The following is a 25,562-nucleotide window of genomic DNA, read 5'->3' on the forward strand; positions in this document are numbered from 1 at the left end:
GTCACTTTGATGAAGCTATTAGTTCTGGTGGTTTGCTCTTCTACCCACAGTATTGAGGAGCATACATTTTATACTTTAACATAGGGGTCCCCAATCCCTGGACTGTGGACCAGTACCAGTCTTTGGCTAGTTAGGAACTAGGCTGTACAAGCGGCAAATGAGTGAGTTATACTTCATTTGTGCATGCATGGGATCTAGGTTCTGTGTGAACAGACACATACCTGGTCCGTGGAAGAATTGTCTTGTCCCTGGTACCAGAAAAGTTGGGGACTGCTGCCCTAACAGACTGCAGCTGAAATAATTATCATTTGTTTTTGTTTGGTTAATTGTGTTTGTTCTACAGGAAATGTATGGTATTTAGCCCAGAAACACTTTGTGCATCTGAAAAATTCATTATGTTTTCATTGCATGTTTCTTGCATCCTGTCACAAGGTATTACATTATTTCATGCCAACAGGCTTTATAGCAGTGCCACACTAGAATCTGGGGTTGGTCTGTTGTTGTTTGGAGAGGTGTGGAACAATTCTACAGGCAGATTTATAGGAAAATTGATATTGAAGTTTTAACTGATTATCCCATACTAAAATGTTTTTTTTAAAAAAAATCTGCATGAAATGTTGCGTGTATTTTCTCCTATCCTATGTAGTTTCATTTGTAATTTGTTTTTGCAAACAATTTTGCCTGAAATAATGCTTTTTGGACATTCTTTTAATGAATATATACTTTTCCTATATGGATTGACAAATTTTTTTTTTTCAGATTTGGGGAAATGTAATGGACGTTTTCATTGAAATTCAATGTAAATGAATTATCATGATCTGATAACAGCCATTTATGTAGAAATGTCATTCTTCCAAAGAAGTTCTTTAGAATACGTGAACATATGTACCAAGATCATCTTTTCCAATTGTTAGCGCAGCTGTGGCTTTTTTAAAGCACTTTTCCTAGAGAACCAAAGTGACTGGGCAATAGAGTCAGGCAAAACAAAACAAACAAACAAACAAAAAAAAAAAAAAACAGTCCAGAATCACTTCCAAAGCAGCCACATCAGCCTAGAAAAAGATGCAGGTGCTTTAATGGTTTGAAAAATAAAACAACCTCTTTACTTGCCTAGAAATCATTCAGCATGGCAACTAAGTCTTTCTTTTAGTATTGGCAGTGAGACACCAGCCACGTCCTTGCCATATATGGAATGTGGAGTAAGAATACACCACATGTGGCACTTTACTCATTGCTATTTACAAAAAAAATATCAAGATAGCTATTGCAATGTGGGATTAAAGCTCTGATTCTTTTTTATGTGTACATGTAATGCCCATAAAAAACAGCTGAGGTTTTGATCACACCAGTACAGGAATCATCTCGACAGCCCTGTCTTTCCTGCTATTTTCAAGCTGCCTTTATCTTAGGCTGCTGCTTCTCTTGCACCCATATAATAGGCCTGGTCTTTGAAGAAGCTTTAGTCTTTCCTCTCTGCTCTATTTTTTGGGATCACAACAGAAGAAAGCAGTTTCTAATATAACAGGCAAACAGGCTAACTTTTGGATTTCTCGAAATCTGCTCTTAAGGGGCTTAATATAGTTCAGTCTGAGCTGGGAACTATTTTGCTTTCATGACTTAGATGAAAACCAGGAAAAGTCTTTTGATTGTGAAGCTGTTCCACGGGAGATTCTTCCTTGTTCCACAATCACTAAAAATTAACATTTTGGCTGAGTTCTCAGAACTTCAGCACCAGTGGCTGGCTGATATTAACAACGAAGTTTAAGCTAGAGCCTCTTCTGCCCTTCCAACAAATGTAGATTTGTTGGTATTGATGTTTTAGCAGATGCAATCAGCATAAGGGTGAAATGAGGATGGGAGTGGAAGCGAGGAAAGGCCTAACAGATTGATGCTTTAGCAGATGCAATCAGTATAGAGATAAAATAAAAAAAGGAAAAAGCAAGGAAAACCAATACTGTGCTAAATGTATTAGCTAGTTGCCTTTAAAATGAAACCTCTTTGAGTTGCAATATTTATCTTTAGAGAACAATAGGACTATTAGTTTATACTAATAGCCTCCCTGAAAAGAAACTGATATTTGCACAGGCTCTTTCTCTCATCGCAAGCATAATTAAACAATTAATTTAAAACAAAACTCAAATGCTAGGTATTCATGTTTAACAACATTACAATTCCCCCAGCAGCGGAGGGAAGATTTTTGGCTTCAGTCCTGTACACACTGATGTGCATCGTGACATCTGCTTTAAATCCATAAGAGACAGTTCACATCATGGCATCCCAACACACATTTTTTTTATTTCATCCACTCCTTCCCCCAGTATATATCCCATGGATTTCTCTTCCCATTTTATGATTGTGTATTTATTCAGAGTTTCCTAACTAGAGCTGAAATGAATCACCGAACCAATTCTACTGGCTATAGACTGAAGGACCTTCCTTCAGTATTATCCTTTCTACACCTTCACTCTTTTTGTTTTCCAAATTCTCAAAAATAGTTCGAAGCCAAACTGTGTTTACCTTTCTTGCTGCCTCTCTAGAAAGCAAAGAATGCTAAGGACTCACAGCTGCAATCCCAGCTTCATTTAAAAGAAATACCTGATCCTACTTCACTCAAGAAGGAAATAAAACTAATTGGCACTAGCCTGCCTTATACCCTTTTGTGTCATTTTGTTCTTTTGTCTGTTTACATGAAAAAACAATTTGACTAGTTGAGATGCAAAATCATAAAGCTACCTTCCCCTGTGAATAACAGATTAGGGGTCCAAAGACTTGGAGCTGGGAACTGGGTGTCACCTACGATAGCCAAGCTTTATAAACTCCAGTGGGCAGGGTGAGGAGGTGTCTAACTTTCCTTTCTCCTTAGGAAGAAGATTTGGATCAAATCTGGTGCACACTCTGAAAGCAGCCTTTGAAGTTATTTATTTATTTATTTATTTATTTATTTATTTATTTATTTATTTATGATACTTATATACCGCTTTAAGTGCAAGCACTCTCTAAGCGGTGTACACCAGTAAGCAATGTATATATATATTTACATTGCCCCCAACAATCTGGGTCCTCATTTTACCTACCTCGGAAGGATGGAAGGCTGAGTCAACCTTGAGCTGGTGAGATTTGAACCGCTGACCTGCTGAACACAGTCAGCTAAAGTGGCCTGTGGTACTGCACTCTAACTGCTGTGCCACCTCGGCTCTTATTTCTTTCTTATATGTCAATATTCTGGGTCAATGAATGCGTAAGAACAGAAACACAAACCAGCCAACTATATTTTAGTTTAGCATTGTATGTGAACCCAACTCATTAGGTTCAGTAGTTCAGAAAATTAGTTGATTGAAATAATAGTTCATTAAGCAGAAAGATACACATTAGGTGACTATGGCCTTTTGACTTCATCCAGTTCTCAGATCATTACTTAGTCATATCCTCATTCCTACAGAATGCCCTTTGATGGCTCCTTCCAAACTATACGTACTATAATGAGTGCATTTATTTGGAATAGAGTTAATAGAAGAAAGGTCAATGTCCTTCGACTCTTGGTGACTTTGTGTCCATTTTTATGCCATTTTCTTAGCAATAGTATAAGGTGGGTTCCAGGATGTGTTTTCAACTTTCCATGCTAACTTCTAGTTCTGTTTTTTTTTTCTTACAAGTAAGTATTATCCAATCCAACCATAATGTTTCTTGAGATCAGTCAAAGTCAGCCAAGTGATAGATCTTTTTTTATTTCCTAATTGAGTATAGAGAGACTTGCATGTTTCATTTTTAGGCATTTGTATAACTTCATATAAAATTCTTAGGATTCTGACCTCAGATTAATTCAGAGGAAGAGGCTGGCTGAGAAGAAGCCATATGATTTTGGTGACAAGTTCTTCAGAAACTGAGAGACATAAATTATGTTCCCTTTGTTTACAGAATCACTATATATATATATAAAAAAGAGCCTATCTTCAATAAAGCCATGCTGATTGGTAATAATCAAGCACTTTTTGTCTACAAGTTAGCCAGTGACTGTTTTATTATTTGCTCCGCTTTTTTTAAAGGTAAAATAATCAGGTTAACTTGTCTACAATTTTTTAAGAACTCTTTTTTTATTTATAAATAGATATACAGTATTTGCTTTGGAAAGGGCTATGTTTCAGAATTATACCTTAATTATTTATTAAAACAGCTAACAAAAAAATACCAGTGTTGACTGTTATGAAGATTATCTAACTAGCTAAATTATCCTGCATTTCTTCTTCTTTTCTAATTTTTCTCCTTTCTCCAGTGCTGGATTTAGACCTGGTGAGTCCCTAAAGCCTTGTTAGAGAGTTATGCCAGAAGGTGCATACCAAAGGGTCACCACACACAAAAAAATAGAAAACATGTATATGCCTTTTAATTATTTAAAAGCAAGGTTTTTAAAATGAAAAATGCAAATTATTTTCATACAAATGCATTTACTGATTAAGAGATTTGTCATTTGACTGGCCTGATCTCTCTTCTAGATTATAATATAATATACTCTGGAAGCGATGCTGAAATATAATTTTCATGATAATTATACACACACAAACACACACACAATAAGTAATCAGAATCATTTTTTAAAATAATAATGAACATTTGCAAAATGAGAAAAGCGATATTCTGAAATTTTCTAAGACTCTGTGGAATGTGAGGCTCTAAAGTGTAACTTGTTTAGCTTATGCCTAAATGTCCTCCCCATTATATATGAATAGGAAAATGAATAGACTAGAGCTGGAAGGGACCTTGGAGGTCTTCTAGTCCAGCCCCCTGCTCAAGCAGGAGAACCTATACTGTCTCAGACAGGTGAATGTCTAGTCTCCTCTTAAAAATCTCCAGTGATGGAGCACCCACGATTTCTGGAGGTAAGCTGTTCCACTGGTTGATTGTCCTCACTGTCAGGAAGTTTCTCCTTAATTCCAGGTTGCTTCTCTCTTTGATCAGTTTCCAACCATTGTTTCTTGTCCTGACCTCTGGTGCTTTGGTGAACAACCTGGCCCCCTCTGCCTTGTGGCAGCCACTCAGATACTGGAGATACATGTTTCCCCTATTTCTTCTTCTCTTTAGACTAGTCAAACACAACTGCAGTAGTCGTTCTTCGTATGTTTTAGTCTCTAGGTCTTTGATCATCTTAGTTGCTCTTCTCTGAATTTTTTCCAAACTCTCAACATCTTTTTTGTGATATGGTGACCAAAATTGGCTGCAGTATTCCAGGTGTGGTCTTACTAGGATTTTATAAAGCAGTACTAATACTTTGCGTGATCTTGATCCTATGCCCCAGGATTGTATTAGTTTTTTGGGTTGCTGCTGCACACTGCTGGCTCATAGTCAAGTGATCGTCCACTAGGACTCCAAGGCCCCTCTCACAGATTCTGTTTTTAAGCCAGGTCTCACACAATCTGTATTTGTACCCTTGGTTTTTCCTTCCTAAATGTAAGACTTTATTGCATTACCTTTCTTGATCCTATTTTCATGGTGTATTGTACTTTCCCTTCTGCCCCACCCCAGAATCTCATTGTGACCTAGATCTGGATTGGAAATATTCTCATGGGCCCACAAGCTAATGTTAATTTAGCTTATTCTATTGAGGACTGGGATGAGCTAGAAATATGATTTGGGTCAAGCTGTTTATGAGTTTAGAATCTGATTTGTTGGATCTTTGGTGAGCAAACTTTATGAAGGTAACTAGCTCCACCTGGGTAACCTGCCACTAGCTTTTGAATGACAATGTAAGAGTGCAGATTGGATTAGAGATCTGCAGTTTTTTTGTTTGTTAAACTGGAATGTGAACATTGACTTTTGTTACCAATAGATAAACAATAAAAGATTTGGACAATGACATCATAAACAATCTGGAAGACAGCCCTCCTGAACACACATAGACGTAAATTTGTTCAAGAATTATTTTGGAATGCTCCTTCATTGCCTTGCTCAATTCTGTGTATTTATCAACTCTATAAAAGTCTCAGCCCAGTTTGCTTTGTTAATAAAGATTGAAATTAGTCATAATTAATTCATTTATTTAGGTTGTTTGCGCAGCAGGTCTTGTGATCTAGATTTCTGGATGAAAGATGGATTTACAAATGATTGGGCTAATATCCTCATCTTCCCTAATGTTTTAGAATAGAATAGAGCTTGGAGGTCTTCTAGTCCAGCCCCCTGCTCGAGCAAGAGAAGCTATATGATATCAGACAAGTGATTGTCTAGTCTCTTCTTAAAAACCTCCAGTGCTGGAGTGCCCATGATTTCTGAAGGCAAGCTGTTCCACTGATTAATTGTCCTCACTGTTAGGAAGTTTCTCCTTAATTCCAGGTTGCTTCTTTCTTTGATCAGTTTTCAATTGTTTTCTTGTCTTGCCTTCTGGTGCTTTGGAGAATAGTTTAATGCCCTCTTCTTTGTGGCAGCCCCTCAAATACTGGAATACTGCTATCATGTCACCCCTATGTCTTCTTTTCTTTAGACTAGCCAAACTCAAGTCCTGCAGCCGTTCTTCGTATGTTTTAGTCTCCAGATCTTTGATCATTTTAATTGCTCTTCTCTGAGCTCTTTCCAAGGTCTCAACATCTTTTTTGTAGTATTGTGGCCAAAATTGGTTGCAGTATTCCAGGTGTGGTCTTCCTAGGGTTTTATAAAGTGGTAGTAATATTTTGCGTGATCTCGATTCTATGCCTCTGTTTATACAACCCAGGATTATATTAGCTTTTTTGGCTGCTGCTGCACACTGCTGGTTTATCCAATGTCGGTGTAGGAGATGATCAGGCTGAGCCTGACGGTGGGGTCAAATGCATCAGCAGTTTAGAGTTGCTACACTTTCACAAGAGACCTAAGTCCAGCTCCCCGTGAATTCCACTGACTCTTATCTAGCGCCAATTTGTCTTGACCATTAGTAGATCAGACTCCTGTGTATAGGTAGCAAGGAATACATTCATAATAATTTTGAACTCTATTCCGGCTCCTGGTTTCTTGTACCTGCCAGTCTCTGGATAGTGGGAATACAATAGTAATAACACATCTGTATGGCATCAAGTTGGGGAAGGCCCAAATGGATAAAGTAGGCAAACTTTTGCTCCCAGTTTCAAAGCTTGCTGCTCATAAATCAACATTTTCCTATATATAGAAACAACTGTCAGTCAACAAATCTTGATTAAATAATTTCAGAAATATTTAAATTACTAATTTGTAAGGCATTTCAACATTAAAATTATTAACATTTACTTTGATAACCCATTTAAAAACTGAGGTAATACCAAGGACTTTATCAATGGAAGATTCCATTCCAAACATAGCTATTTACAGTATATGGCCATAGCCATGAAATATTCATGTCCTCAGATTAATACTCTGAAGAAAATATTGTGAGTGAGGAAGATATTTAATGAAACAGATTGAAGTTAGTTGATGTTTTATTATTGCTATTTTGGACACTTCAGAATATGTTTTCAAAAAAGCTACTATTCTTTACTTCTACAACTTCTCTGAGTTTTCAAAAAGTAGAAGACAGAGGATTAATTTGACAAAAATCAGGCAAAAATATACAGGTTTCCCATGACATCTGCCAATACTGTAACTTTTTTTAGTTAAAACAGCCTGGTTTCCAAATTAATTAAGGTTTGCCCTTGACATGCTCGTTTCAATGATGTCCCAATTAACCTACATATTTAGCAAGTGATGTTGGCCAATTTTAGAATTCAAGGAGTTGGGTTTCAAAAGGAACCCTAGACTAGTTCAGCAATAGCATTTTCAATAACTCTTCTTTGTGTTCCAATTTTTCTCTATCTTACACAACAAGATCTTCAAATTTGCTAAAGGATAAATAATGACAGGGTAAGTTTTTAATTGTTAATCCCACAATTGATTGGCTGATAAAAGGAATGATAGATCCTAGATATTTAACACATGCACCAACGCCCTTTCTGTTCATATTTTCTTGACTGAAATCTCTTTGTGAAAAATAGAAAAATAATATACCCACTTTGATGATTCACAGTAGAAAGAGTATCTGTGCTGAACAAATTTTGCAAGTGCTTAGATCCCAGAAATGTCAATTCCTTTAATTTCTAATGCAGCAGTGCTTATCTTTGGCCAAATTACTGAAAATGATTGGAATTTTTTTTTTTTGAGAAATTTTATCCACAGGAGGGTTTTTGCTGAGTTGTTTAAATTCTGCTATGCTGGAGAAATGTAAATATACTCTGAAGAGTGCACAAGTGCACATTTTCAATGGATTGAGACATTTTATTATAATTTATTATATTTTTTTTACTATGAGCATTTTAATTTCTCCCAAATGGCTAGGAGATGCTGTTAGCTTTTGCCACAAATACTTAATGCAATTAATGCAAACATGAAATGTAGTTTCAGAAATAGCTGTGATATTTTCTAAAGTCGATCAGAAACAAATATAGGACAAAATAAGAAGGAGATGCTAGTTCACTCCTTCTCTACATTATTAAAGAGCATTGTGTGAAAACCTCAATAGATCAACACTGTGATGGATGGTAGATATTAATAAGTATGGGCCTATTTGGAGGATGACCATCTCATATGAATAGGGTGACCTGGAATGCAAGAGGGATAAAAGGGAATGAAATGAAATGGAATGGGATGAAATGAAATGAAATATTGGGTGTCTGTGAAATTAAGAGAAAGAAGAGAAGGACAATACATCTGAATGAAGGTGAACTAATCTTTTTCATTCTTAATGAAAAGACTAAAATGTATGTCAGAATGTTTGATTTGAATTTGTCATCCAGTGATAGTTGCATGATACACTCTCGTAAATGTTGATAATGGGACACTTACGATTGTGCCTTGAGGAATATTGTGTAATATTCTAAATAAATGCAATTCAGAAAAGAGTGGGACCTATTCTATTAGAGACCATATGAATATGGTAGTTCTTGATTTACAACTATTCTTTCGATGACCATTTGAAGTTACAACGGCACAGAAAAAAAAATGACTTATGACTGTTTTCACGCTCATGACTGTTACAGCATCCCCATAGTCACAAATTTGGATGCTTGACAACTGGCTCATATTTATGATGTTTGCAGTGTCCTGGGAGCATGTGATCATCTTTTGTGACCTTCTGACAAGCAAAGTCAATGGGGAAGTCAGATTCACTTTACAATCTGGCACTCATTTAACAATTGATTCATTTAATAACTGTGACAAGAAAGATAATAGAATGAGGCAAAACTCACTTAACAACTGTCATTTAGCACCAGAAATTTTGGACTCAGTTGTGGTCATATGTCAAGGACTACCTATAATTGGCTATGAATAGGATGACAGGCTACATAAATTGGGCCATACACATACCCAAGAATGAATGAGAATAATAATTACTGAGTAGTGTCAATATAGCTTTTCCTTAATATTCTCTTAGTTCATAACCTACATGGCCTAAGAATTTGAATATCCTTGGGATTGCCTTTGCCCATTGCTGATCCACTTAGATCTGAGACAATAAATGGTCTCTGGGACCCTCTACTTAGAGAATGTCATCTTCAGGCATTGCAGATAACCAGTTGTGGTGGCCTACATGGGACCAACATTTCCCCACCAGCCCCATCCAAGATTAGACTGGATCTCATAATGTTGTCTCAGAAAGCCTTTTAAAAATTGGTTACTCTAGAGGATTTGGGAGAGCCTTTATTCTGGGTGAATATCCTCCTTGGTCTGTGTTTTGAATTTGGTCAAGTTGTCTGGAATAAAGGCTTATTATAATTGTTTATTATATTTTTCTGTTTTGTAACTTGGGTTCCTATGAATTACCGTTTTTAACTTTATTAGAATGGAGGGGTTATGCAAGCCACTTCTGATTGGAATAGTATGTTCCTTAGCTCAAAAAGGAAAAATGTGAAGGGTCTCTATCTCTCTGTCTCTCTGTCTGAATTTTGGTGGAACACTGGCCAAAATTCCAAATCTCATTCACTGCTACGCATCCCAAACTTGGTAGGTTTTGATCTGGTGTACTTGCTATAGTTTCACTTTCCGGCATGTTGAAGTAGCACAGTCTATTTGATGGATCAGATGTTTCGGGATTCTAACTCCACCTGATTTTGTAAAGGGAGTAGTAGATAGGGCTACTAGAGCTGGTGAGTAAAACTCCAGCAAGAAGTAGGGGATTTATCAGTCATCTGGATGTTTGCAACCCAGAAGTGGCTGCTGAGGGCCGTGAACACCTTGCATATTATTTGAAACAAGTTTTTTTTTTACTTTGGGCAAGCACCTATCTATTTTTTTTAATTGAAGCAGCCCCTCTTTTCTGATTTTTGTGCAACCTAAAAAAAAAGTACAGCTGTTTTAAGATTCAGATTGACTTTAATGATTGATTTCTTAATACAGCTGTATCTTTTTATAGTGGTGATCTGAAAAAAAGAGGCTGCGGTGCTATGCTCCTTTCTTCATAGAAAAGAAGTCCAAGTCCTCTTACAGCTCTCCCTAGCAGTCATCTTTTATTTCAGTCCATAAGCTCATTCTGTGCTACCTGCACATGTGAATCTCAGGAGGGGGAGAATAAAGAGGGACAAGTGATATATGTCATGAGCTTACTGTGCAAATGATATAAAATATACAACAACAACAACAATAATAATGTTGGAAGGGACCTTGGAAGTCATCTAGTCCAACCCCCTGCTCAGGCAGGAAACCCTATACCAGTGATGGTGAACCTTTTAGAGACCGAGTGCCCAAACCGCAACCCAAAACCCATGTCAGGGTTCCAACTAATGAAGCACTTCAAAGAACTTTCAGGCATGTTTCCTAAAGCCTTTATTACAGAGCTACAAATTGCCGGTCACCATCTTGGACATTTTGATGCCAGAATCTGACTTCCTCTTGCTGGCATCAAACTTTTCTTGCTAAACTCCTCCCTTATCTTGCAGTCACAAGTCACATTATCCAATTAGTGTGAAGACCAAAAGTTTACTTCCTCTTTCTTTCCTGGGCTTTTTACCCCCCCCCACTCTAAGCTATGTATTAACCCAGTAAATACCAGACAGTTTTGCATATTGTCAAAGCAAGAATATACAGTATTTGCAGCATTGACAACCCACTTATTTATTGTAAAGTGCCAGGGCCGCATCAGCATTGTGATGCCCTTGGGGGAGGGGCAGGGAGGCTTTTCTGAGTGCTGCCTCTGGCATGCAAAACCCGGGGGCACAAAAATGGGCCACCTTGCTGCAAGACGCAAAAATAGCCATCGCCGCACCGCGGGGTGCAGATACAAGGTGCTGCACCACATAAGAATGGGGCAGGGCTAGTATCATGCAGGCACTAGCCCCACCCCATTTGCAGTGTGTCGATGCTCGTGGCCCCGTATGCGCATGCATGCATGTAAAATGCTTCCCCCTCCCTTTTCTTCCAGTCCACCAATCGTCAATGGTTGGTGACCTTGCTCTACCACCTCTACTTGAGCTTGCTCGTTGCCCACTTCGCCTCCTTTGTGCTGGGCGGGGCTCCTGCTCCAGGTGGCAGTGGTGGCCTGATTGACCTGCTGCTGGCAGCGGTGGCACACATGCCAACAGAGAGAGTTCTGAGTGCTGCCTCTGGCACACGTGCCATAGGTTCGCCACCATTGTCCTATACCATTTCAGACAAATGGCTATCTAGTCTCTTCTTAAAAACTTCCAGTGTTGGAGCATTCACAGCTTCTGGAGGGAGGTTGTTCCATTGGTTAATTGTTCTATCTGTCAGGAAATTTCTCCTTAGTTCTAGGTTGCTTCTCTCCTTGATTAGTTTCCACCCATTGCTTCTTGTCTTGCCTTCAGGCGCTTTGGAGAATAGCTTGACTCCCTCTTCTTTATGTCATTTGCTTCATGTCATTATGTGACTAATGCAAATTACAACATCCGTGACATCTGTCCAGAAATAATAACAGGTGATATCACTTGCACCTAATTGGAGATGACTGTCCCTCCATTGCCACATTTTTATTTTATTTTATTTTATTGCATAATGCTCTTAGTCTCCTTTGAGAAGCCTGGAAGTTGTCATTTCCTAACATATTTTTGTTTTTTGTTTTCCTCCCAGATTGGGAAGCAAAAGAATATTGCTTATCTGCCATCCATTTCTGCTTCGTTTTTTGTAAACATTTTATTAATTTTCTAATTTTGCAATCATAAATACTTCATAAACAATGTGTTGTCTGGGTCCATTGGTAATTCAGTGGTACATATTAAATTTCTCAATCTAGTTCCAATACTACATCATCCAGTGCTTCCTTGATCCTCTCTTCTTCCAGTGGTGTACATTTTTCCACACTGGGCGAATACAATTCTTGTAACTATTAATACATACACAATTAAATTATGAAAAAGTGCTGCTGAGTTTTGTCCAAACCAGTCCCTTAGATTTTGAAGCCATGTCTTCTGCCTGGACCTCGTTTGCCTTCAATCTTTCCATGGAGGATTAAATGGAGTATGCCGTATTTTTCTGGCTGTCGCATCACATGTCTGAAATATTCTAACTTTCATTTTTTAATTGTTTTGATGATTTCCCTTGGCTTTCCCAGGTGGCTTATCACCTCCTCATTTCTGATCTTGTCAACCCAGCTTATGTGTAACAGCCACCTGTAAATCCACATTTCAAATGGTTCTAGTCGCTTCAGGTGGCCTTCTGTCAGAAACCAACTCTCTACTCCATAGAGCAGGATAGAAAAAATATAACATCTGACAAGCCTGCTTTTCAATCTTAGGCTCATGTTGTGACTGCAGAAGACCTTTTTCATTTTGAAGAATGCTGTTTGTGCTTTCTTTATCCTTGTCTTTATTTCAGTGGTCATGTCCCAGCTTTCATGTAAATTAGAACTGAGGTGCATGATCCTTTCAACTTTTTCTAATGGTATTCCTTCCAAATTTATTGGTGGTAAATTAATGGGATGTTTGCTGATGACCATGATCTTGGTTTTTGAGGTGTTAAGCTTCAAGCCATGTTTTTCAGATATCTCTGTGACTTTGTTGATGAGGGGCTGAAGGTCTTCATGCTTACTGGCAAGCAGAACTTGTATCATCAGCATATATTAAATTGTTGATCCAAACACCGTTTACTTTGATCCCAGCATCGATGTTCTCCAGTGCCTCATTTAAGATTGACTCAGAGTAGATATTGAACAAGAGTGGAGACAGAATACATCCCTGTCTGACCCTTCTTCGTATTTCTGCATCAGCTGAGTATTTTTGGCCTAGTCCCACATTTGCTACCTGATGCAGTATAGATTCTTTATGATTTGGATGTCTTGGTCATCTAGTCCCCCTTGTTTCAGGATTTCTAATAGTTTGCTGTATCTTATTTTATCAAATGCTTTTTCAAAATCAATGAAGTACATGTAAACACTGTGATTAACATCTCTACAATGCTGTACAAGAACTTGAATGCTGAATAGCGCATTATTGTAATATCTATTATCGCTGCATCTTCTAATTCTTCATTTGTCTGAGTCTGTTAATTCCTTCCTTTAGGTCCTCCATCTTTGGATCTGCTTCCTCTAATTTTCCTTCTGTTTTCTGGGTTACTGGTTCTTTCTTTGTAGTCATTTTCTGAATTTGTAAGTTTAGATTAGAAAGTTGTTATTTTATCTCCTTTGCATTATTTTTAGTCTCATCATGAGCTAGGACAATTCTATTTTGTATTGATTTCAACATAGAAAGAATTTCTTCTGAGATTCATCAATATTTTCTTGTTGGTATGTGAAGCTGGGGGCTTTGGAGACAAATGTTAGAGATGTTTTTTTATCATTTAAGACTAAGTGTGGAACATCTATTTTGTTTTTGGATGTGGTCTTTATAGTCCAATCTATTTTGAGATTTAAAAAATTTCAGACAATTGTCATTTGAACTCCAAATTATCCAGCTACCCTGTCAGTCCATCCTTAGGCCTCCCCTAAACAAATATAAGCAAAGTCCAGGTGTTTATGTCCAATGAAAAACATATCCTTTCTTTCCAGTGAGAAAAGAGACAAATAAAAGTTATTCATCAATCAAAAGTTTATAATCCAAAGTGTTCCATCATCTCGATCAGTCATACCTGTTTCTTCTACAGGGGAATAATTCCATGGCACAGCTCTAGAAGTGAGTTAGTATTTATATTCATAATCCAAGCAGACCAATTTCAAAATAGTTTATTGTCTCTGTCACATAGATAAGTAGCCAAAGAGTTTTTTTCCCCTTCTCCAGCTGCAGTCTTCAAAAGTGAAAGTTTCCAAGGGCACCCAAAATCTTATCCGAGTCTGGGCTTCAGGCCAAATTTCCTTTAAGCATAATAAATTGTAGTGCTGTGGTTTGCCACTAGATGTCATTAATGCCTTCTTTCAGCTTCAAACTTATATTACAAGCTTTTCAAGTCTCTTTTCTAAAAAATGTCTCAAAAGCACTTTTAGTCCCCTAATTCCAAGGCTATATATCTATATGGATTCCAAATTAATCTTATACTTTTCTCCATTTACCTCCAAGTAGTTAGTTCACCATGTTTTTTTTCCTGAGGGAATGGGGTGGAAATTCCTTTTCCCTCTCTCATCAAGGAGGATTCTTTGCTTTAGGCAGTTTTTTCCAGGAAAAATCTTAAAGTTAAAATTATCTTAAAGAGGATAGAGTCTCACCCAATTTCATCCACGTTGCTTAAAAGTTGCTTGTTAGTGCTTATTCCCTTCAGTTGTCAGCAGTTTCTAACTGTCTACATGCCAGTTTGGAGGGCTTCCTCAGATCAAACAGAAGGTCTGACACCCATCTGAGATCAACAAGAGTCCCCTCTTTTTTGTTGCCTCTCTGGGGCAACTTTCGATCCTTTTTATGGTCCCCAGCAGGGCAAAATCAAAAGCGGAAGACAGAGCCCCATCTTCCTGTGTCCATAACACTGCGACGTCAAACCGGAAGTCCCATTTCTGCTTCTATTTCACTCCCCTACATAGTCATGGAGATGGAAACAGGATGATCATAAAGTATCTAGAAAGGTCCCTTTCAGAAGGCTTTTTCCTTAGACTTGATTTTAATTTCATGATAAATTAACTTCAAGGTCAGCTGTTCTCAGGATATGTCCAATTGACAAAATTAGTTTAGCCTTTCAAGATTGGATAGAGTTATAGCTAATCCCTTGAAGTACAACTAGCAGATCTGGATTTCAAAAATCCAAATGAATGCAAAATCCTTGTCTTGCTAGCACCTAAAGGATGCCTGGAGAGTTGCAGCTCAAGTCAATGGATTGGGTCAATTGATCCTCTTTTGATATTTCTATTACACCCTAGCACTTCATTGACTCAGTTAAACATTTTGTAAGAGCAGGACCCATTTAACACTAATTCATGCAGGATTGTAATACTTTGGCATATTGCACTGCCAATAAACAGCAATGTGTTACTATTAAAGGACAATAACCATGCCAAATAATTTTTCAGAACCAAAATTAGTGAACTATCCAGAAGTTCCTTTATTTTTTGCATGTTACATGAGCAACTTTGCTGGATGTGTAGTTTCACTCCCTAACTACACACCCAAAAGTTTTCAACAGGAATTTCTATTACCAAAACATAAAAGGGAAATCCTAACTGCCAAATATTAAGCGCTGAATATGTTCAATTATTATTTATGAGCTGCTGTCTTAATATGATGTTCAGCATGGTCCTCTAGAATGCACTCTTATACCGTAATACTGGATCATCTCACTTTACCAGATACATTCATGAATATATGTTTACAATCGCCATATAAATCTTAAATGTATACCAAAAAGAGGTAGAAAAAAAGCTTTAAATTTGTAGCTAAGGAATTAAAGAAAATGGCGTAAAACAACACTGATTAAAGGAGCTTGAAATCCTAAAGACAAGAATAATTAAAGCCAAGATCCCAAATAACTTACCTCAGAACAATTATCAAGAAAAGGAAAGTGCCCCATGTTACAGATCAGGATGTGGTGAAATTAACATTTAACACAATCCTGATGTCCCAAATCTATGCAATCCCTTGTGCAATTGACAAGCTGAAAATATTAATGCCAGCAGCAACTAGTTTTGATGGAATATTAAAGTGCTGGCCTAGAAATCAGGAGACTGGGACTCTCAATGGTGCTTTTTTAAAAGGCAACTGGACTGTTTTTTCCTTGAGGAAGAAAAAAACATTTCTCCTGTCATCCAAAAAGCTTCATCAGTTGTGACTGGATGGTGAGGGAATGGAAGGATAGGTTCTAACAGGATGTGGGGGGGGAGTGGTGAGATTCAGCCAGTTCACATCAGTTTGCCAGAACCAGTAGCTAATTTTTTGTTGCCCAGGCCCAGAATGGACTTCCAGAAGCGGCATCCACCCAGAGAAACGGTTGTTCACATATTTGAATTCCATCACTGGGGGGTGGGGGTGGGGGGGAAATGGAAGGATTGTATTTCTTTGCAGTCATCTGGTCATTAGCACTCTGAGAGCCATTGAGCCACTTGGAAATCCTAAAAGACAGGAATAATTAAAGCCAAGATCCCAAAGATCCTCTTTTCCTTTCACGTCTAAGAGAGGCAGAAAAGGCTTCCCTTAGGCACGAAAGCCATCTGGTTGACTAGGGGCAAGTCACTCTCTCTCAGCCCAATCCACCTCTCAACCCACTCCCCACCTCTGTTGTGATGGGGAAAATAGGAGGCAAGAATAGTAAGTATGTTCGCCACCTTGAGTTCAACAAATGTAAATAAAAAGGTGGGATAATATAATAATAATGATAGATAGATAAAAATGCCAAATCCAGTCTAAACATCTGGTTGACTGTGCAATGAACCACACAATTATATTAATCTCCCAGTGAGGCACTACTTGGATGTGGTTGTGGGGCTTGTTTGAGAAGAATGGGAGCTATGCCAGAGGTTTAATCATACTGGATCTGCAAATAGAAGCAGAATGACTGTGGCAAAAGAAAGCAAAGGTGGTACCTTGAATGCAAACCCAAAATATCTGGAGCATCACTTGAACATCATTGACATTGACAAAATCACCATCAGTCAACTGCAAAAAGCAGCTTTACTTGGAACAGATTCTATCCTGAGACAATATCTTTAACACCATCGAACATTCACATCTGCCTATCCCAGGTTCTTGAGTAAGTAGGTGGATAAAAAGGCCAAATTTATTCTAAATATTTGGCTGACTGTACAAGAAACAACAATAATAAAATTATACTCTGATTTCTCCTCAGGTCATATAAATCTTTCACCTTGTATTTCTCTAGTAATACAGTATTAATAAACTCCACCTAATGGTTATATTTTGCCCACTAGATGGTGCTCATATGGATTTATATGAATAACATTCATACTGACAAAACTAATGTGCAAACCAATCCAGTCTCTGCCTTAGTTGCTGGGCAAAAATAAGATAATGCCTTTTTCCTAGCAAATCACCAAAGATATGTTAGCACTGGAAATCTACATTTGTTCAACAGCATTGTTGCATGGTGCTTACAGGCAATCTTCAACCATAACAGGGACCAGAATTTTGGTTGCTAAGCAATGCAGTTATTAAGCAAGTCATGATGTGGCTAGGTCCAATTTTATGATCTTTTTATGGCAATCATTAAGTGAATCACCATGGTTGTTAAGGGAATCAGAAAATCATTAAGTGAATCACTTAGGCGTAAAGTGAATTTCACTCTCCGATTAACTTTGCTTGTCACAAGGCACTTGGGAAGATTGCAAATCACAATCACATGACTGTATGACACTGTAAAAAAATCATACAACAATAGACAAGCACAACATATAAATACAAAATATAAAATGGTGGCCAAACAGATAGCAAGACAATCAAAAGAGGACTATCACTCAAATGGCCCTTAACATATGGGGAAAAGTCAAGTCTTAACAGATTTCTGAAGAGTTGGGGAATCTGTCATACATTGGGTGGAGAGGAAATTATTCCAAAGAATAAGGCAATTACAGCAAAGGTACACTTCCTAGGTCCCACAAAATGACAAGATTTAAAAGAAGGAAACTGGAGTATACCTCTCTCTGGCAGTGTGTAAGAGATTAAGGTTCAGATTATAAAATACATATGTGGAAAGTTGAAGGCTTTTAAAAAGATCTTGCCATTAAGGTGTGATAAGGATGATGAACTGTTCTGTACTATTCTAATTATTCAGAAATCATTTGGAAATCAAATCATTTTTTTCCTGAGTTGTTCCTAGAATTCAGGGGAATGATTTCTAGAAATAGGGCCTTAGAAATGAAATTCAGGATGTAGGAGCCCTAGTGGCACAGTGGTTAGAATGCAGCATTGCAGGCAAACTCTGCCCACAGCCTGGTGTTTGATCTTGATGGGGCTCAAGGTTGACTCAGCCTTCCATCACTCTAAGGCAGTGGTTCTCAACCTTTTTAATGCCGCGACCCCCAACCGGTCATAAGTCGAGGACTACCCAACCAGGTGTAAGTTGAGGACTTTCCCTGCCCGGGAGCACCGTGCATGCGTGCTGCCACCCCCTGTGCCGGCCAAGTCGTAGCTGGCAAGCGGCAGAGACGGCGCAGGCCAACCACCGGCTGGGCCACTAGCTGGCCCAGCCCAAGGGAGGTAAGGCACCCGCCGGGCCCCACGCACGTCAGCAACCCTCCCTGAGCCCGCCGGCCTCCCACCTCCCAGTCCTGGCCCTCTTTTACTTACATTTTTAGTAGTTGCTCAGCAGGGAGGGGTGGAAACTTCCAGACAGCTCGCCTTCGCTGCAGACAACTTGCGGCATCGTTTGCAGAATGGGACTTTTGGCAGGCTCAGCAGGGCAGAGACAGCCTGGACAATTCCTATTCGTTTTTGAAAGCCAATAGAATTAGACTCTATTCAAGAGAGTCTATTCTATTGGCTTTCAAAAGCCAATAGAATAAAAGGGAGTAGCACAGCTAAGGAAAAGGGGAAAAAAATGGCAGACTGTGTTGTTTGGCAACCCCCGTGAATGGTTGTTCGACCCCAAATGGAGTCCCAACCCACAGGTTGAGAACCACTGCTCTAAGGTCAGTAAAATGAGATTGTGGGGGCAATATGCTGACATTTTAAACCTCCCAGAGAGTGCTGTAAAGCACTATGGGGCAGTATATAAGTCTAAGTGCTATTGCTATTGCTCTATCTCAAAGAGGACATGGGTTGGGCAGTCTGAGCTCCAGGGTCAGTTACATTTTGCTGTCCTGGTTCAGATCTTCAGTTATGAATTTTGCAAGGTGAAAATTGGGGCTAGTTGCTTTGTCTCAATCTATCTATTAGCTGCAAGCACAATGCTTGAATGAATGTGGATAGGTAAGTATTGGGGAGGAGGGAAATAGGTATTTTCCCTAATCTGTGAGCATGTACAGAAACATGAGGAACATTACTACTAGGAGTGCAAAAAATTTTCTGATAAATTTCAAAGCTTCTGTGTCTTTCAGGGGAGAATACTTTCCATGTGGTATCACTTTCTTCTCTTGAGTGTTCTTAAGTTACCTACAAGTATACAGCAAGTCTTGGGAGCATAAGAGGAAGGAAATCACTTATAAATAAAATGCAAAAGCAACAGTATGACTCAAAGCCATACCACTCATTCTATAAAGCTCCACAAAAAGCATAAAAATTGCTTTTGCTCTTATTAATTTCACACCAAAAGAAACCAGGGAGAGGCAATTTCCCAAAACAAAGACTTCTGAAGGTGCCTGAAGGGTTGCCAAACAAAGCTAAAAAGCACAGCTGAGCAAACTTGCAAGTTTTAAGCCAGGTGAAACAATACCTTGAAAAATGCTCTGTTGCAACAGCAGTTACAAAGAAAGAGATGAATGGGGCCTCTTGGAATATTGGCAGTCTTTGTTCGCATTTCACTGTGTATTCCTAGTGCCCTAATAGCTGGCAGCCCCATTGATTTCTGTCTCCACAGAATTAACAAGACCTGAGCAAAATCTTGCTTTTGGTTAACCTTCATGTCCTTTTCCCCAAATTCTTGCTTTCAGGGTCTGCTAACAATGGAATGCTAACCTCTCCTTTCAAGTAGACTGGAAGTGCCAGAGTCTCAGACTAAGTAAAAATAAAGTAATGCTAACTGGGGAAAAAAAAAATCCTTTTCCTCCTGTTTGCCTCCTTTGCTTTCCAGTCATTGCTCTTATGATAGTAATAAAATAATTTGAGCAATACAGTCTCTGTGATCCTTCTGAGATGGAAGAGATGAAGCCGATGCTGTCTGGCCAAGAAGATTTAGATTAGAACAAGGATGTCAAACTCGTCATGTCATGTGAAGTGTTGTGATGTATTGTGACTTTTTTCATATTGCCGGAGCTGGGATGGGCGTGACCTCCGCATGATGCAACCGGCCTGTGGACTGGCAGTTTGATACCCCTGGATTAGAAAGTGCTGCTCCCCTAGGTCTCAAACTATAGAGGAGTGAATTATCTGGTTGATTTAATTGTTTTAATCAGCTATGATTTATGCAGTGGGTGGTGCAGAGACAACCTTGGTCATTGGAAATAATAGTGACAACCTTTTTCCCTTATGAGAGGTCCTTGCTGCTCTCTGAGCTTGCTTGTTTTCTTACAGACATTTCGTTACACAAACTACAATAGGTAACATTATCAGTGCTAGTGAGGAGTGCAGTTTTCTATCACTTTATCTTCTAGTGCAGTGGTTCTCAACCTGTGGGTCAGGACCCCATTTGGGGTCGAACGACCATTTCACGGGGTCACCAAACAAGGCTGTCTGCCATTTTCCCCCCTTTTCTTTGGCCATGCCCCTGGCACCCGGTGATGTATAAGTGGTTGGGGGTCACCACAACATGGGGAACTGTATTATGGGGTCGCGGCATTAGAAAGGTTGAGAACCACTGTTCTAGTGGCTTGCCTGTTAGTATTGGTGGGGGTAGTCTTAGAGATACTTTGGTTGGGCTGTTAGATGTTGGCTTCTTTGGCAGTTTCTGATTGGAGTATTGCTTACTTGATTTTTGTTCTGATGTTAACCTTGGAGTTAATCCATGCTGATCTGAGGGCTGATTACTGGTGGAGAGGTGCTTGGGTCTTTTTGTTCATTTTGGGGCTGGGTGATAGTCTCTTCTGCATAGTCTATAGATGTTGTTAATGTCTATGTATCTGTTGATGGTTGATTTGTCAGAGTGCCAGACTTCTAGAAACAACCACTATGTAGGACAAACCGGCAGAAGACTGGCAAAACGCATCCACGAACATCAACTAGCAGTCAGAAGACATGATGAAAATTCTTTAATTTCACAACTTATAGACAGATTTAACCATAGTTTCAATTGGGAAAATGTGACCATCCTAGACCAAACCAAGTCCAAAAATGCCAGGGAATTTCTAGAAGTCTGGCACACTGACAAATCAGCCATCAATAGATACATAGACACTAACAACATCTATAGACTATGTAAAAGAGACTATCAGCCAAAAAGGAACAAAAAGACCCAAAAACCTCTCCACCAGCAATCAGCTGCCAAATCAGCATAGATTACCTCCAAAGTTAACATCAGATTAACAATCAAGTAAACAATGTCCCAATCAAGAAACTGCCAAAGAAGCCAACAGCAAACAACCCAACCAAAGATCTCCAAGACCACCCTGACCAACACTGACAGGCAAGCCACTAGAAGATAAACTGTCAGCAAACAGTACTCCTTACCAGCACTGATGGTGTTACCTAATTTGGGTAATGAAACATCTGCAAGAAAACAAACAAGCTCAGAGAGCACCAAGGACCCCCAGGTCAAACCTGAGCTACAAATATTCTCATTTATTTTTCCCTTTTGTTTAGGAAACTATGGAGAAAGTGGCATGGAAGCTTTCAAGGAACTGGCTGCACAGGAAGGCCTTTGTATTGCTCATTCAGATAAGATCTACAGCAATGCAGGAGAAAAAAACTTTGAGAAGCTGTTACAGAAGCTCCGGGACAGGTTGCCAAAGGCCAGAGTTGTGGTTTGTTTCTGCGAAGGAATGACTGTCAGGGGAATCCTCATGGCTATGAGACGCTTGGGAGTTCTTAGAGAGCTTCTACTGATTGGGAGGTAAGTCATGTTCCTTTGCTTGCTGTGATATCGGGATGTAGAGGAGGAAGAAAGGTGAAACCACTGAGCTTGTTACTGCTATAAATCTAGAGCAGTGGTTCTCAGCCTTTTTAATGCTGCGATTCCCAACCGGTTGTAAGTTGAGGACTACTCAACCAGTCATAAGTCGAGGACTACTCAACTGGTGCAACACTGTTTGCAGAATGGGACTTTTGGCGGGCTCAGCAGGGCAGAGACAGCTTGGACAATTCCTACTGGCTTTTGAAAGCCAATAGAATTAGACTCTATTCAAGAGAGTCTATTCTATTGGCTTTCAAAAGCCAATAGAATAAAAGGGAGTAGCACAGCTAAGGAAAAGGGGAAAAAATGGTGGACTGCGTTGTTTGGCAACCCCCATGAAATGGTCCTTTGACCCCAAATGGGGTCCCGACCCACAGGTTGAGAACCACTGATCTAGAGTTTAGAAGTAAGAACTCTTCTGGAACACCAAGACCACAGTTTAGGCTTATTTTCCATTTCTTGTATCACAAACACCTCACATTATTTTTTGAAGATAATTTCCATTTCACTTTGCCCTTAAAATAGCAGAGCAAATTTTAAAACCAATCAACGTTCTCTGGACAGGTTGCATAAATGAACAAAATGTGCTAACTTGAGTACTAAAGATGGATTACATAAACACCTTCTGGCAAAAGGAAGCATCATGAGCTAGTAGTAAGATCTTACTTTATGTAAGAATTTTTTTATTACTTTATGACATATGTTGTGGATTAATAGAGGAGGACAGAATTGACCTTGGAGAAAATACGTGGCAACCATTAAGACAACATGAGCTTTGTCTGGGAAAACAAGACAGTGGGAGAAAGAAACTCAAGATTGATTCTCTTTGATTTAAGAGGGAGGGAAGGCAAAGTACTTGCAGGCTTTCAAGAATCTGTTATTTTGCCCTAAATTAATAGAGTTCCACTATTTCTTGTGGTATCTGCTTCTTGACTTGGTCTAATGTGAAGAGCTGACAGGTTTTGAATACTGATTCTTCTTCTTTACACATCTCCCTACAGAAAGATCTCCAAATGTTTCATTTTCAATGGCTTATTGTCTTTGCCATGTCCAAAATTCTATATCCACCCCAGGCTAGCATGACTAACTGAAATCTATGCAGTTCTTGCTTCACTGAACTTGCCAGCTGTGTGGTGCTTGATAATCACATTGGTCTATATTTCTCTCTTCCCTCCAAAATTAATAAAATGGATATTTTCAGTTAGAAATGAAGCTCTTTTATTACTTCATCCAATAACTGAAAACACGTGTCATAATTAGAGATCCTTCTATATTTTTGAGTATTAAAAATATCATGAGAGCAAAAAGGTTTCCCAGGGAATGAAAAATTATATACATACAAAATGAAAACATTTTGATAATATTTCCAACATGCAGTTAATCTTGAACGCCGTGAGTATTTTATTTGAATAAAACTGGCAACTTGAAATATAATTGAATTATATTTATGCAGGAAAACTCCGAATATGTTTGAGAAAAGTTGTGTATTTTAGTACAAGGAAAGATCCATTTCTGCATTTTTCCTTTTGGGCTAAGCTAGAGGTGAGAAAGATTTTTAGTCAAGTATATGGATGATTCCTCTTTTCAGGCAAAAGCAGAAGCAAAAGTAGTTGTTTCAGATGATTCCACAGGTAATAGGTACAGGTGAGACAACCCTATTGCTAGTCATCAAAAATATCATGGATTTGGCAATCTGTGTCAACGGTAGAACTTGTTAAACCTTTTAAACATCATCCACAGATACCTGTTCCTTTTCTTCCAGCTGCCTGAGGGTTTCAACTTGTCACTGTTTCAATTTACCATTTCTTATGGGCCCAATGATGTATCCCTGCTCTCAGGAGTGGTAGACTGAGCTGTCAAAAAAGAGAATAGTAAAGATAGGAAGCTTAGAGTATTCCTTTCAGCAGGTACAAGTACCATGAAGCCTGTCAAAATAAGGGGAAGAAATTTTAAGTAAACACTTTTTTCCTCCAGCACATTTAATTCATAAACCTAGTGGCAGATGTCGTAAGAGCAATTCTCCGCCTTCCCTAAACAATTGCAAAAACTGCTGAATTATGTAAATATATTTCTCCTTCCTTCCTTCCTTCCTTCCTTCCTTCCTTCCTTCCTTCCTTCCTTCCTTCCTTCCTTCCACTCAGACATCTGTATGGGCACCCAATATGCCTTCAAAAACTGATATTCTCTCCTTCAAACATGCCATCTTTGAAAGGCCCAAGGTTGGGAATTACGGACAAAAAGGAAGTATATAATGTTGTAATTATATACTCTCCAGTGACTGCTTTGGGAAGAGAAGTTAAAGTATTCTTTTACAGTTCAGTGACATTTATAAGCTTTCTCTCCCTTGTATATTAAAAACATGCATCTAGATATCATGCTACCAGGGAGAGTGTATGATTGTTCACTTCAAAAATCTACCTGTTTAAGTTTCAATTTCTTCCTTTATTTTTTTTTCTCATATCTTTCTTTAATTTATCTTGTCTTGTGCCACCTCATGTCACTTTATGTAATAAGTCAGCAAAGGAGAGATTAAAAGAGGAGGCTTCATCTGCTTTTAATTCCACATAATTCCTTTGAAATGTATAGATTCATGCCTACAGATATATCTGTAACAATATCATTTTCATAACTATAGTAAGATGATTAAAAAAAAAAGAAAAAAGAAGAAAATGTACAGCTTGGAAGAAAGGACAGCAACTTTCTCTCACCCACCCACCCAATATTCCTCTGAAATTTTACAAGTTTCTTAGTGTCACCTCTGTGCTGCAAGCTCAGACAGGAGCTGTCATGTAAAGCTTAAACTGCTTTTTAAATTGCTTGACAAACTGAAAGAAGTCACAAAATCTGAAAAGTAAACATATTAACAAGACAAATTACGATGTCATTTTTCACACTGGCAAAATCTGTTTTTTTAATAACTGAAATAATATTTTGGCTAATCTTAATAAAAGCCCTTATTTTTCTTAAACAGAAACTTGATATGAAGACAAATAATACTGACATTTCTTTTTTTCCCCAAACTCTCCCCCATAGATATATCGTGATATTTATCAAATGTTAACATACATTCTTTTTACATTTTTATATATAAGATACTTTTAATAAAATGAAATAAATACGTACACATGACTTTTGGTGTTGCTCGCCCATTTCCCCTTTCACTGTATCCACATCCTTCTTCTCTACCTTCTTTCTCCCTTTCTTCTCTTTCTTCCCTACTTCCCTCTTCTTCCTCTCCTCTTCTCTTTCCTTCACCACTCTCCTACCCTTTCTCCCCACTTCTCCTCCTCCAACCTTCCTACTTCCTTCTCCCCTCCTTTACTCTTTTCTCTCTCCTCTCCTTTCTTCCCTCTCATCCCTCTTCAGATACAATTCAGGGGTAATGTAATAGTAGTAAAGTTGGAAGGGACCTTGGAGGTCATCTAGTCCAACTCCCTGCTCGGGCAGGAAACCCTACACCATGTCCGAGCAACCCCTCTCTCCAAATTTCCCTATCTGTATTATATACAATAAGATTA

At 38.6% G+C, this 25,562-nt stretch overlaps 1 protein-coding gene across 3 annotated transcripts in view; it reads left to right on the forward strand.

The window, feature by feature from the left end:
* Positions 1-25,562, forward strand: part of GRM1 (glutamate metabotropic receptor 1) — a 195,700-nt gene that overhangs the window by 33,925 nt on the left and 136,213 nt on the right. For all 3 annotated transcript variants that reach the window (XM_039346855.1, XM_039346856.1, XM_039346857.1), the window contains one exon: positions 21,735-21,984. In XM_039346855.1, coding sequence (XP_039202789.1) covers positions 21,735-21,984 — 250 coding nt within the window. The remainder of the gene's footprint in view (positions 1-21,734; positions 21,985-25,562) is intronic.

The sequence above is a fragment of the Crotalus tigris genome, unplaced genomic scaffold, assembly GCF_016545835.1.
Source record: "Crotalus tigris isolate CLP2741 ecotype Arizona unplaced genomic scaffold, ASM1654583v1 scf7180000018030.5226217, whole genome shotgun sequence".
Classification (NCBI taxonomy): Eukaryota; Metazoa; Chordata; class Lepidosauria; order Squamata; family Viperidae; genus Crotalus; species Crotalus tigris.